At 39.2% G+C, this 15,019-nt stretch overlaps 1 protein-coding gene across 1 annotated transcript; it reads left to right on the forward strand.

The window, feature by feature from the left end:
• Positions 1-4,075: 4,075 nt before the first annotated feature.
• LOC109419419 (uncharacterized) lies at positions 4,076-13,234 on the forward strand. Its single transcript, XM_062852696.1, has 3 exons — positions 4,076-4,265; positions 4,331-4,922; positions 11,775-13,234. Exons 2-3 carry the CDS (start codon positions 4,396-4,398, stop codon positions 12,529-12,531), a joined length of 1,284 nt encoding a protein of 427 aa, XP_062708680.1. The 5' UTR covers positions 4,076-4,265; positions 4,331-4,395; the 3' UTR covers positions 12,532-13,234.
• Positions 13,235-15,019: the final 1,785 nt, after the last annotated feature.

Here is a 15,019-nt window from a genome sequence, read left to right on the forward strand (position 1 = left end):
TTAAGGTTTAGGAGGGAGACATTCACTTTCTATCGGGCAGATTTTGCCAAATGACGATATAGGGTGGGTTACCCATATACAAGGAAAGTGGTTGTTAAAAGTCAAACATTTTTCCTACATGAAATCAGTGAACTGGCCTCAAGTCTTTGCCCTTAGTAGATGCCTTGGGGTCTAAACTTAAGGTTTAGGAGGGAGACGTTCACTTTCTATCGGGCAGTTTTTGCCAAATGACGATTTAGGGTGGGTTACCCATATACAAGGAAAAGTGGTTGTTAAAAGTCAAACAGTTCTATGACACAAATTCATTGAACTGGCCTCAAGTCTTTGCCCTTAGTAGATGACTTGGGGTCTAAACTTAAGGTTTAGGAGGGACACGTTCACTTTCTATCGGGCAGTTTTTGCCAAATGACGATTTAGGGTGGGTTACCCATATACAAGGAAAGTGGTTGTTAAAAGTCAAACAGTTGTACCACACAAATTCAGTGAACTGGCCTCAAGTCTTTGCCCTTAGTAGATGCCTTGGAGTCTAAACTTAAGGTTTAGGAGGGAGACGTTCACTTTCTATCGGGCAGTTTTTGCCATATGACGATTTAGGGTGGGTTACCCATATACAAGGAAAAGTGGTTGTTAAAAGTCAAACAGTTGTACCACACAAATTTAGTGAACTGGCCTCAAGTCTTTGCCTTTAGTAGATGCATTGGGGTCTAAACTTAAGGTTTAGGAGGGAGACGTTCACTTTCTATCGGGCAGTTTTTGCCAAATGACGATTTAGGGTGGGTTACCCATATACAAGGAAAAGTGGTTGTTAAAAGTCAAACAGTTCTATCACACAAATTCATTGAACTGGCCTCAAGTCTTTGCCCTTAGAAGATGACTTGGGGTCTAAACTTAAGGTTTAGGAGGGAGACGTTCACTTTCTATCGGGCAGTTTTTGCCAAATGACGATTTAGGGTGGGTTACCCATATACAAGGAAAAAGGTTGTTAAAAGTCAAACATTTTTCCTACATGAAATCAGTGAACTGGCCTCAAGTCTTTGCCCTTAGAAGATGACTTGGGGTCTAAACTTAAGGTTTAGGAGGGAGACGTTCACTTTCTATCGGGCAGTTTTTGCCAAATGACGATTTAGGGTGGGTTACCCATATACAAGAAAAGTGGTTGTTAAAAGTCAAACAGTTGTACCACACAAATTCAGTGAACTGGCCTCAAGTCTTTGCCCTTAGTAGATGACTTGGGGTCTAAACTTAAGGTTTAGGAGGGACACGTTCACTTTCTATCGGGCAGTTTTTGCCAAATGACGATTTAGGGTGGGTTACCCATATACAAGGAAAAGTGGTTGTTAAAAGTCAAACAGTTGTACCACACAAATTCAGTGAACTGGCCTCAAGTCTTTGCCCTTAGTAGATGACTTGGGGTCTAAACTTAAGGTTTAGGAGGGACACGTTCACTTTCTATCGGGCAGTTTTTGCCAAATGACGATTTAGGGTGGGTTACCCATATACTAGGAAAAGTGGTTGTTAAATGTCAAACAGTTCTACCACACAGAATCAGTGAACTGGCCTCAAGTCTTTGCCCTTAGTAGATGCCTTGGGGTCTAAACTTAAGGTTTAGGAGGGACACGTTCACTTTCTATCGGGCAGTTTTTGCCAAATGACGATTTAGGGTGGGTTACCCATATACAAGGAAAAGTGGTTGTTAAAAGTCAAACAGTTGTACCACACAAATTCAGTGAACTGGCCTCAAGTCTTTGCCCTTAGTAGATGACTTGGGGTCTAAACTTAAGGTTTAGGAGGGAGACATTCACTTTCTATCGGGCAGTTTTTGCCAAATGACGATATAGGGTGGGTTACCCATATACAAGGAAAGTGGTTGTTAAAAGTCAAACATTTTCCCTACATGAAATCAGTGAACTGGCCTCAAGTCTTTGCCCTTAGTAGATGAATTGGGGTCTAAACTTAAGGTTTAGGAGGGAGACATTCACTTTCTATCGGGCAGTTTTTGCCAAATGACGATTTAGGGTGGGTTACCCATATACAAGGAAAGTGGTTGTTAAAAGTCAAACATTTTCCCTACATGAAATCAGTGAACTGGCCCCAAATCACATTAGTATTCTATCAGAGGTGATCTTTTGCGGATATGCTACATTTTTCATGTGATGTATGTAGCATCACAAGAGTACATTAGTATTCTATCAGAGGTGATCTTTTGCGGACATGCTACATTTTTCTTGTGATGCTACATTTTTCATGTCATGCAACAACTTTAATGGCATACACCTTTTGTATCATGCAACATTATTGTTATAAGTGACATACAACCAATACTAGTATTCTCATGAAGGTGACATTTTACAGGCATGCAACGTTTTCCATGCGATGCAACAATTTTCATATCTGCAACATGTCAGCTACATTCTTTCTATTGTTTGACATCCTACCCACATTAGTATTCTATCAGAGGTGATCTTTTGCGGACATGCTACATTTTTCTTGTGATGCTACATTTTTCATGTCATGCAACAACTTTAATGGCATACACCTTTTGTATCATGCAACATTATTGTTATAAGTGACATACAACCAATACTAGTATTCTCATGAAGGTGACATTTTACAGGCATGCAACGTTTTCCATGCGATGCAACAATTTTCATATCTGCAACATGTCAGCTACATTCTTTCTATTGTTTGACATCCTACCCACATTAGTATTCTATCAGAGGTGATCTTTTGCGGACATGCTACATTTTTCTTGTGATGCTACATTTTTCATGTCATGCAACAACTTTCATGGCATGCACTTTTTGTATCATGCAACATTATTGTTATAAGTGACATACAACCAATACTAGTATTCTCATGAAGGTGACATTTTACAGGCATGCAACGTTTTCCATGCGATGCAACAATTTTCATATCTGCAACATGTCAGCTACATTCTTTCTATTGTTTGACATCCTACCCACATTAGTATTCTATCAGAGGTGATCTTTTGCGGACATGCTACATTTTTCTTGTGATGCTACATTTTTCATGTCATGCAACAACTTTAATGGCATACACCTTTTGTATCATGCAACATTATTGTTATAAGTGACATACAACCAATACTAGTATTCTCATGAAGGTGACATTTTACAGGCATGCAACGTTTTCCATGCGATGCAACAATTTTCATATCTGCAACATGTCAGCTACATTCTTTCTATTGTTTGACATCCTACCCACATTAGTATTCTATCAGAGGTGATCTTTTGCGGACATGCTACATTTTTCTTGTGATGCTACATTTTTCATGTCATGCAACAACTTTCATGGCATGCACTTTTTGTATCATGCAACATTATTGTTATAAGTGACATACAACCAATACTAGTATTCTCATGAAGGTGACATTTTACAGGCATGCAACGTTTTCCATGCGATGCAACAATTTTCATATCTGCAACATGTCAGCTACATTCTTTCTATTGTTTGACATCCTACCCACATTAGTATTCTATCAGAGGTGATCTTTTGCGGACATGCTACATTTTTCTTGTGATGCTACATTTTTCATGTCATGCAACAACTTTAATGGCATACACCTTTTGTATCATGCAACATTATTGTTATAAGTGACATACAACCAATACTAGTACTCTCATGAAGGTGACATTTTGGAGGCATGCAACATTTTTCATGAGATGCAACATTCTCAATGTCATGCAACGTGTTTTATATCGTGCAACATTTTTAATATCGCATGACACTACATCGCATGACGCCTACATAGGTATTCTTATGGAGGTAACGTTATGCAGCATGCAACATTTTTTTTGATATGTAACCATACCATGCAACATTTTTCATAGCAATGCAACTTTTTCACGTTGCGCAACATTTTCAGTTGTTGCGATGGATCGGACACATGTTTTACAGGATTAATCTTTTATCGGTACAAAGTCACCCCTTTGTTCAAGTACGGTACAAAAACTGGTTGTTAGATTCCCACCAACCAGTAAAAACACGGAAAAATAAAACTGGTTGATGAAAGCTGGTTGTTAGATTCACAGAAGTTTCAACATTGCAATCCTCCTACTGTACGAGCGGACAGCAAAAATCAAAATAAAAATAGTCGCGCACTGGTCCTCATCCTCCATCCACCCCACAGACCAAACTCGAGCCTCAAGAATCAAAAGATCACCCAGTCGCATATATTATTCCTTGATTAACCGGATAAGCAACGGCGACTGCATTGCGCTTGTCCCTCATCCTCCACAGAAAAAGTAAGTGAAAACAGCGCTGCCAAAAGTGAAGTGACACGAAAATAATTATCTAACCATCCACAGAGGGGAAGAAACGCACTCGCGCCGCTGTTCGGGAATTCCGGCGTTCATCTCGTGACTGGCCACAGCGATGCGAAAGTACCAGCAGCTGGCCTTGGTCCTCATCTCTATCAGCTGCATTGCAATTCTCCTGGTGTACAAGAGCGAAAACAATCGGCTGAAATATGTGCTAGAAGTGGTGAATATTTTCGGCCGAAGCGATGCAGCTTCGCTGATCCGGGTAGACAACAGTAGCCGCTACCGAGCCGTCCCGTATGATTTCGACAGTCCGCTGCCCGTGTGGCAACGGGTCGGGAAGGATGTTTATGTTTATTCCGCCTACTGGCAAAAGAACGACCTGGAAGCCGGCGGGACGGTTGTCAGCTTGGCGGTCGGGTTGGAACACGCGGTGGTGAATTTCAAGTGCCAGGTGCAGCACGGTGGCAAGGATGTGGTGCCGGGAAAGTTCTACTTCATTCGGCTGGACAACCCTACCGGATCGGTGGCGGCACCCAACGGGGAGGTGTCCGTGATCTACAAATTCCTTTGCAAGGTCAAGAGAGACTTCGGTCATCCGACGGAGGTGGTTTTTACCGATTCGGTGCATGCTATAAAACGGTAAGTAGGGTTAATTGATCCTCGTTTATCGATATCATCAGGGTACCAGATTCCGCTCATCTAAGGCCAGTTTCGCAGAAAAACATCATCTGTTGAATGACTATTAAGCCAATTTGTAATGTTTTTCCCTTTTATGTTAGTTCAATCTAAGTGCAATCAGATACAAATCAAGACTTATGTAAAACTTTTCATAAAAGTATGATTTTATTACATTTGGTGTGAGACCAAAGTGATCCTAATTCCGCTCACGAACAAATTTATGCCATCTTTTAAATAGACTTTTGCGGAAAAGTGCATTATTTTTGCAACTCTATGTTTTTACAATTATTTTTTCCTGTTCCGTAGGAGTGTATAATAGGAATTGAACACACTGTGTACTAAAATCGGCAGATTTTACGATTTTGACGTATTTTTTGCGTGAGCGGTTATTCTTCTTCTTCTTCTTGGCGTAACGTCCTCACTGGGACAAAGCCTGCTTCTCAGCTATTAACTCAGTTATTAACTGAGAGCTTCCTCTGCCAATGACCATTTTGCATGTGTATATCGTGTGGCAGGCACGAAGATACTCTATGCCCAAGGAAGTCAAGGAAATTTCCTTTACGAAAAGATCCTGGACCGACCGGGAATCGAACCCGTCACCCTCAGCATGGTCATGCTGAATACCCGTGCGTTTACCGCCTCGGCTATATGGGCCCTAATAGCGGTAGTGAGCGGTTATTGGAACACATGAAATTAGCTACAACTTTTTTGGGTCCAATAGCCGCTCAAAAAATTTCATTTTTTTGTTTTTAAAATTTATGTTATCCGGTAAATATTGCATAAAATGGCTTTGCTCTCGTCTAATTTATATTGTCCAAGAATATCAGCACCGAAAAGAGTGTATTTTTGCGTGCAAACTTGATTTTTGCAACAGTGAGCGGCTATTGGGTCATGAGCGGCTACTGGTACACTACTGGTACACTGACGGTACATCTTGATTTTCGTTGAGGTTTCATGTCAATTCAGAGTAGGAATATATTTTTCCTTAGAAATATGATAGCCATTTCTAATGTTTTCTTTACATAAAAGACACCATTTTTTGGTCTACGTGGTTTATGAACAGCCCCTAACGGATAAAGCGTAAAGAGTGCCTATAACAATTTACTACAGTGGGTCAAAAACAACACAATGTCCTGAAGATTCAGGATTCTGAGGTCAGTTTTACTTAATAAGCGTTAACCGAGCCATCGGAAAGGCAGTTGCGCATAAAGTGGACAGTTACTTATTAAATGATACGATGTTCTATAATCGGATTTACATAGTTGAGTCGGCAGTAATCAATTAATACTTTGATCAGCATGCTGCTTAGACAGATTAGTTAGATACTTTGCCACCCCTGGAGATATCTCAGTATAATATAGTTTTATTTGACGACTTGATTCCAATCTATTCCAGCATTGTTTATGCTGAATGACCTCTCAAGTGTAAATTAGAAGCTTTACCTAATACCGGACCGGAATAGCTAGCATAGGGCCATTGAAGTCATGTGGTACTCCAGTGCGAGCTGACTCATCAGCAAATTCATTTCCAGCGATGGAATCTCCACCATTTGAGTTCGACAAGCGATAACTAGTTTCGACCAAGAGTTGGCCGGAGCAAGTGCTTTAATAGCAGCTTGGCTATCTAAACAGAAGTACAGGGGATGGCCAAAATGTTTGGGATAGGCAACTTTTTTTTCACTGACAAAGAACTTCAACAAGTTATAACTTTTCATAGAGCGCATCAAAAAATCTCAAATTTTGACTGTTTGTCTACCTATTATGTGTGCATCATTGGTACAAATTTTGGCTCGATTGATTAATATTTCGCAAAGTTAGAACCGTTCGGGTAAAACACTATTTTTCAGACAACTCATTTTTGAGTTGTCATATCTCGGAAACCAGTGAACCGAATTGAATGAAATTTTGAACGAACACTAACAATATGTAAATGCTTCACAAACTGTTAAAACATAGATACTTTTTAAATGTTGAAAAAAGTTATCATGGATTGACACTTTTTGGATTTTTCTTGAAAAAATGTATTATTTTTACATCAATGTCAATAAATTTTAGTGTTGATATCCAAAGATTTTCCACTTCTGTTCTCAAGTTATCTCTAATCAGATATATTAGAGCCTATTTAGATTGGAGGAAGAACACATTAAGTAATTTTTGTGTGGCATTGTAAATTTGACTTATTTCCCTCTACATTGGTAAAAACTTCAATCCGGTATAACTTAATTCGCCGTGAGAAAATATTACATTTTATAACATCGTATTAAGTATCAATATATTGTTGATAAACGTGAAAAAAATCACTCAATTCAGTTCACTGGTTTCCGAGATATGACAGTTCAAAAATTAGTTATCTAAATAATAGTGTTTTATCCGAACGGTTCTAACTTCGCGAGAAATTAATCAATCGAGCCCAAATTTGTACCAATGATGCACATATAATAGGTTGACAAACAGTCAAAATTTGAGATTTTTTGATGAACTCTATGAAAAGTTACAGCATGTTGAATTTTTTTGTGGGAGAAAAAAAGTTGCCTATCTCAAACATTTCGGCCATCCCCTGTATATGATTTTGCCCATTACCTGTTGCAGAAGTCCTGATTACACTCCGCGCATAAGAGCAAAGATTTGGGCCTAAAAACGGTGCAGTGTCTAACAAGTGAATAATACCTACTGATGTAGCTTAGCTCACGATAGTAAACACCAGCGCTCGATATCGAGAAGGGAGCCATCAGTGTAACAAACAATGGCATTTGAAGTGTTTCTCTTTAGATAATAGATGTCCACTCTTCCCGGGAAGTAATTTCTTGGAAAAACCTTTGTACACATTTTTCCAGTTGAGGTCAGTCGGCTAAATAAATTCCTTGCAAAATCTAAGGATTTCCGGAAGAACGAACTTAGTTTGCCAAAAAGCGATTGCACTTCCTCTGGTGAGGATGTTCTGGAATGTTTATTCAGCATACACTTCCCCGGATGTGTGAATATTAGATCTTCGGCTGAACCTTATGTCTTTTCTTGTAGTTATGATTCTCTGGCTTCGGCGCAGTGTATTGTAACTGTAATCGATTGAGTGGGCACCAAATAGCTTTGCTCCTTTCAAATATTCGGGGGCAGATGGGATTTATCCTTTTATGCTTCCGAGGGATTTGATTATTTCAAACATTTTTTGAAAAAAAAAATACCTGTTTTCAGTTTTTGGTACAGAACTACGTACAGGGTATATTCCCAAATCCTGGCGGGATATTACTGTAATAGTAGTTTACGCAACAAGGTGCAGAATGACGATTTTTACAGCACGAGTCGTACATTTATCCAACGAGGCTTGCCGAGTTGGATAATTACGACGAGTGCTGGAAAAATCGAGTTCTGCACCGAGTTGCGTACAACGTTTTTTGCAATTTCATAAATTACCCTTGAGGATAGTTTTCAACAAAACCTTTTCATCAAACTGCACACTGATGTTCATAGCCAATGTTTAAGAAAATCTGATCATAATAAATTATACTGTGCAGTTGTCACAATTTTTCAAAACTGCGTCCAGAAAGCATCAAGAAGTTGACCAAAACCGAAAACAGTGCTGTAATGGTTCATTACGCAACGCAAATCAGTGCTGTAATGAATCATTACAGCACTGTTAATTAGGTGTGGGAAAGTAGGCCTTTTCCTGTCAGATTTGCGTGAGGTAAAACAGCCTATTACGATGAGAAATTGCAAAAAGTTTATTCCGAAAATAAGTCGTGCGCCATATGAAGAGGCCAACAGCTTCAGACCTATTAGTTTGATCTCTTTTCTTCTGAAATGCTTGGAACGCATTGTAGATCCTCACATCCGTGATGTTCATCTGGACAAAGTGCCTCTTTATGTGAACAAATATGTCTACCAATCTGGTAAGTCCACTGTGACTCTTTTATACAAGGTTGTTTACGATATCGGGAAAGCATTCGCTCAAAAGCAATCCTGCTTGGATGTTTTCTTAGATATCGAGAGTGCCTTTGACTACGTGCCTTTCGATGCCATATTGGAAGCGGCATGGGGTCCTGGTATATCTCCAATGATTTCCAATTGCATTTATCAAATGCTCAAAACCAAAATCTCTTCTCGATATTGCGTCAAGGAGCTATTAGGAAATGCTTGTGGATGACCTCAAGTGGGAGTCTTGTCACGACTTTTGTGGAATCTCGTATCAAATACGTCATTGAGGCAACTCAATAATAGTGGCTTTCCTACTTATGGTTTTGCCGATGACTACCTAACATTGTAAGTCTGTGTGTGCATCAGCCAACACCCTTATCAACCTGATGCAAAGCGCTCTTCAGGTAATTGAGAGTTGCTGCCGCCACACAGTGGTCCAAATTTGAAAATACCTGGCAAAAATTACATAATCATAATAGTCGGCTAGTATTGGCCTAAATGTGTGTATTAGAATATAATTTAACTTTGAATTTCATATTTATGCCATTTTCGGAATTTGTCGATTGGTTCGAATGAAATTCAAACAAAATGAATGTTTTTCATACAATTTGGCAGTATAAATATTATCATGGCATTAATGTTTTGGCAGCTGCATTTTTTCTTTATCAATTCTACATACTTAAACGAGCATTTGAACGGAATATGCCCGAGGGGAGCAGCGGGGAGCGATTTGTAAGACACTTTGAAGTCGAAGTAAAATAATTTTTCGTACCAATGACTTGTAATGTCAATTTTGGAGCCAAATGTGTTATTTTAACTTCTCGCTCCGTTGTAGATACCTGATACACACAAGAACTTCCGTATACACTTTTAAAACCATTTGGGTTACGAATATTACCAGACTTTTGTAGGGGTTGAGCTCGTTTGCAGCTCGTTTATCAAAAAATCAGTAATTTTTACATCGGCAGCTTTTCAGTGCTATAACAAGATACAAAGTCAATATTTTCAAATTCTTTAAATGCTATTTAATGCTCCTGATATTATAGATGAATGCTTGATATCCATTAACCCATTAAGGACAAGGTATTTGGAGTACATTGCTCAAAATTTCTAGAGCACCGTTTTTTAAAACCGTTGAACGGATTTGGATTAAAATGCATCACGCTGTTGACAACCACTGAACAATTAGCGTGATGCATTTTCATCCAAATCCGTTGAACGGTTCAACGGCTATGTACATATCCAAATACCTTGTCATGTTCGAAAATTGACTTTCTGCCAGCTTTTCTTAAAACTGGACCGCTGTGCGCCAATATGGTCTCTCAGTTAATCCGAGTAAAATATCTATTGTAATTTTCACGGAAAGGTAAAACCGTGATGGAGTTCGTCCCGTTTTGGCTCTGAAATCAATGTGACTGCAGCTAGCCGCGTTCGGTAATTTTTACCGAAATCTCAACAGCTGAACGTTCGGTAATGGTTTTCTACCAAAATTCTGTAAAAATTACCAATTTTCGGTAAAATGTTATCGTTTATATGTCAAATTTTAACGAAGTTCGGTAAACGTCACCGAATTTCTCCGGTAAAAAACTTAACGGTTGAGATTTCGGTAAAATATTACCGAAGTCGGTGATTTTTGCTAAGTGGACAGGAAAAGTACGTTGGAGTCATTCTTGTATCCAAGCTTTCCTAGACATATGAGGGGCTGTTCATAAACCACGTAGAACATAATTTGACCATCTCAGACCCCCCTCCCTCTCGTAGATTTTTGTCTACGAAAATTTTAGAATTTGTATGGAGCGTAGACATTGCACAATGCTTTATTTTCCCATTTTCACGCTCTTATTTAATAGCTCGTAGGATTGAGGAAATAGAGCAATGGTGTCTTCAGTAAAGTTGACGGGAATGACCAGCGCCATCTTTCGACAGTTAGAGTTTTCGGATCATTCGGATACAAAATTAATTATTTTTTAATTGTTGAGATAGAGGGTTGAGGTCTTCGGCAAAGTTGTAGCATTTTTGATTCCATACAACTTTCCTGTAGACGGCTATGTTGTAATTTTTACACCAAGGGAGATAGAGACCTGTGTTTGAAAGTTAACCCCAAAAACACGTTTTTAATTAAAACTGTTGAGAACCACTGGATTGGCTCTCATGCTCTCGTCGTTCTGCGTGCTCGCCTATAGCATTTCGTTACGCCTTCGGTCGATGCACAATCGCAGAAATGAATTAGAAGTTTTGTAGCTTATCTCAACCATTAAAAGAAAAATGAATTTCACTTTAAGGGGGAATTATCCAAAAACTTTGACTGTCAAAAGATGGCGCTGGTCATTCCCGTCAACTTTGCCGAAGACACCATTGCTCTATTTCCTCAATCCTACCGTGGGGGAAAATAAATCATTGTGTATTGGCCAGAACCCCATCAGTAAATACATATGATATACACTGAATGGCGGCTTGCGGTAAAAACTACTATTCTGAGGGTCAATTTAAATACACAACGCCACTAAATTTGTGCAGACTGAATTTGGTTTCAATTCAACAGATTTATGTTTTCAATTTTACCACTCTTGGACTCTATTCTCAATTAAAAAAAGATGCTGTTGGCGACCGGATTCGAATCAAGAACCTTGACAACACCAGACTCGCACGCTACCACTCGGCTATCGAACCGGTTGATGTGAGAGTGAGAAGAAACAAAACGCACACAAGAAGCGTTGGTTGGTCGATGATCATGTTTTGCCATGGTAAATTTAAAAACATTTTTATGCTTGTCATTACTGCAAGCCGCCTTTCAGTGTATGAAATGAAGAAGGGGCTGTAGAAAGTAGTTGTAATGTATCTCTCTAAACAAATTTACGGACAGACCCAACTACGATACCTAATTGTTGTCATTCCTCTCCCACAGGTACATCCCACTACGAGTCATCGAGAGCAAATCAATTCCCCAAAAAATGACCATTACTGCCTGTGTCGATTTGAACAACTATCTGGAATTGGACGAAGAATTTCGCAAACCATCCGCTGTGCTACAATATTTCCTCCATCACCAAATTGTCGGCGTAGATGATTTCATCGTTTACAACAGCAACGCACTGGACTCGTTAACGACAACCACTTTATACAACCACGGTATCAAAATCAATCTACTACCCTACAATTTTCCGTTCGATCTTGCCAACAAACAACAGAACCGCCAAATGATCGAACTGGACTGCCTGATGCGAAACTTCAACGCAGCTAGGTACACATTCGTCGGTGCCATAAACGAGTACGTTTATCCCAACTCGAGGCTTCGTAGCAGCAATCAATTCCTGAGGTACGCAAATAAAGCTTCGAGTGATGTTACTCAGTTTGCAGTCACGTCAAGAACAATTTGCATCGACGATCGGAAGAAAATATTCTCCGACAACTTGCTTTATGACGTGGAAGCTCGAGGTGAAAAGTCGTTCTACATCTATCGACCCCAGGACTACAATCGTTCCGGATCGCAGGAAATCGTAAAGTCTCTGAGCATCGATGGAAACACGTTGTTCATGCATCGGTACGTGGAAAAATGCGCCAGCAAGTCGGATCTATACGATTGGTCAACCGTCATTAGTAGTGACTTCCTGCAATATGTAAACGAAGTCGGGAAAGAGTTGAACAAACTGATTTTCCGGTAAAGCTCTTGATCTCAATTTTGTCTGTTCGAAAGAGTGTCATTAATCTACTTTCGGTGAGGATCTGCGGGAACCTCTCATATAGCAATATTTTCTACTTAGATGTTAACGTTCGATATCTAATTTCCATTGCTCTCAAGCTCAACTCTCTTTGTTTCGCACAATAAGAAAGGATACTAAAGCTGACAAAATCAAAAGGATAGACGAATATTTTTGCATTACCCTCGCCTGCACTGATGAAATAATAAAAAAATAAAATAAAATGTTTGTAATTATTGGCGAAAACGAGAAGCACATCATTAACGTATGCACAACGAGCATTCGTTTTGGAATCGATAAAAAAGGACGTAGGAAAAATGCTACTTTAAGTGTGAACAACATATTTATTGAACAGGCCTATCAAATAGCATTTAAATAAAAAAACCTAGTATATCACATAGTCGACCGTCTGCAGCGCAGCGCATGTAAATGGTAGGCACAGTAGAAGAAGCAATGGCGAATACTCACAACGCAGTATGGATTGGTATCAACGATTTTAACACGTAACACGTAGATTTTTTACTCTTTTGATAAGAAATAGAAAAGCAACCAAAAAGCATTCATTGAAGGCATAAATTGTAAATTGCAGCGTGGTAATAAAATTTTAATCCACTTCAAGTAACAATAAAGTTTCAAACTCTTTAATAAAACTATTCTTAAAGACAAATGTCTGAAATTGTTAATTTCAATCCCTCTAATCCCTATTCTCCGGCAGGGATGGGAACACTCACTGGAAAGAATTACTCACTTGCTATTCGCTCAGTCCAAATCAGGGGCGTTTAATTTCGTTTCAATGATACACTTTCATGCAACATTTGAATGAGTCACTTTATCTGTTTGACACACTAAACGAGTCTTTCTATTCAATTCGGAAAACGTTCTCATTCATCGTAGCACTCGGTAGTCTCTCTTAGGGGTGGCGTTACTTGTGCTTCACTCGGCAGAACAGTAGTGCCTCACTCTTGCGCGTTAGTCTCTCAATGGTTGTTTCAGTAGCAATAATGAAAGAGCGTGTTGCAGTGTGAGTTATGAAGCATCGCAGCAGTTCCGTCGCATGGGAAACGATTTGCTACAGCTTTCGTGCGTCATGTTTTCCTTTCGAAATTTCACGACCCTGGTCCAGATACATGCCATAAAAAAAAAACAGTCCATGAAGGACTTTTACCTTGTAGTTGGCCGAATAAAGTAAGGGTCGCACACGCATACCAAAGTCTATGCGTATGTTCGCAGATCTATCTAGATTGTGTAAAAAAAACCCAGTGAAATGAAGATCGTGCCTCCCAATGTTCACAATCAGCTGAATAAAAAGAAGAAAAAAAAAGGCTTCGGGCAATCAATATTTGTAATGAGTAGATCGCTTACAAAAATGCGCATCCTACTGGAACTGGCTTCATTGAAAACAAGCAATGGATTCAAAATTTGTCTGCCTTAGTAAATAATCAAGTCCATAGCGACGCGAATTACAGAACTATAACTAATCCTTCATCAGTAATATGTGCACTAAATCCTGGTCTTTATGCGCTCCAAAACCCACAGCAACTGGCTAATCATTTCAAGACCAACATGTCAAATGGATCTAACTCGAAAATGTAAACAAATTTTTTTTTGTGTTTTTGACTTGATAGCCAAGCGATCTGTACACTAATTTGATAAAAGTTATAAAAAATGCACAAAAACTTAACAAAACAATGTTTTAAAAAAAGGGTCTGTGGTAACCGCGTCTTCTAAGAGCGAGAGTGTACAAAAGACTGATTGTTCGGCTGCTGCCACCACGAATGTGCGTGTATGCATACTAATACGCGGTGCTAGGTAAACAAGTAAGACACTCGTCACCACATCCCCCTTTCTTTAATCTCAATATCTGGCTTGAACTGTTTTGAAATTCAACCAACCCCTTGAATTTTCCAAAGTAGTTAGTTCTCTCAACACACGTTTGGCCAACAAAAGTCATATCAGTTATTCATGAGTTTAACACATTTCTCAACGATGCTTCTAATGGTACAATGGTGCCTATTGGCACTTTTATGAATCTTCTCAACACTGCATTTTATGATTGCGTCTATCTATACTGATTCAGTATTACTGATGCATCTATTAATAACCAATTCTTACTATAATTTCAGAATTGTGTAGAATTATAGAACAGCAGCTCCCTTTCCCTTTCTTTCATTTTATTATTATAAGTTTCTTTTCACTATTAACACTTCAATCGCTTTGTTACAGCTATGCCGTATGGAGAAAACGTACGCATTGAACACAGCCCTAGTGCTTTCAATCACTCGAATGACTAACGATCGTTTGCGTGGCCTTTCACCCCTTCCACACGAAAACTGCAGCTTCCTGGTAGTACACTTGAACTTGCGACGGTCGTGCGGTCGACTATTACCGCTAGCAGCACGCAGTGTACAGCAAACGAGCTTCTCTCAACGTATTGTACCCAAGACAAAAGCGC

This window comes from Aedes albopictus, chromosome 2 (genome assembly GCF_035046485.1).
Source record: "Aedes albopictus strain Foshan chromosome 2, AalbF5, whole genome shotgun sequence".
Classification (NCBI taxonomy): domain Eukaryota; kingdom Metazoa; phylum Arthropoda; class Insecta; order Diptera; family Culicidae; genus Aedes; species Aedes albopictus.

What these genes read in the sequence shown, in the direction of transcription:
- LOC109419419 (XM_062852696.1), top strand. Translation starts at nt 4,396, where the DNA reads ATGCGAAAGTACCAGCAGCTGGCCTTGGTCCTCATCTCTATCAGCTGC. An exon ending in TCGGTGCATGCTATAAAACG is followed by an intron (nt 4,923 to 11,774) that starts GTAAGTAGGGTT and finishes CCTCTCCCACAG; the next exon opens with GTACATCCCACTACGAGTCA.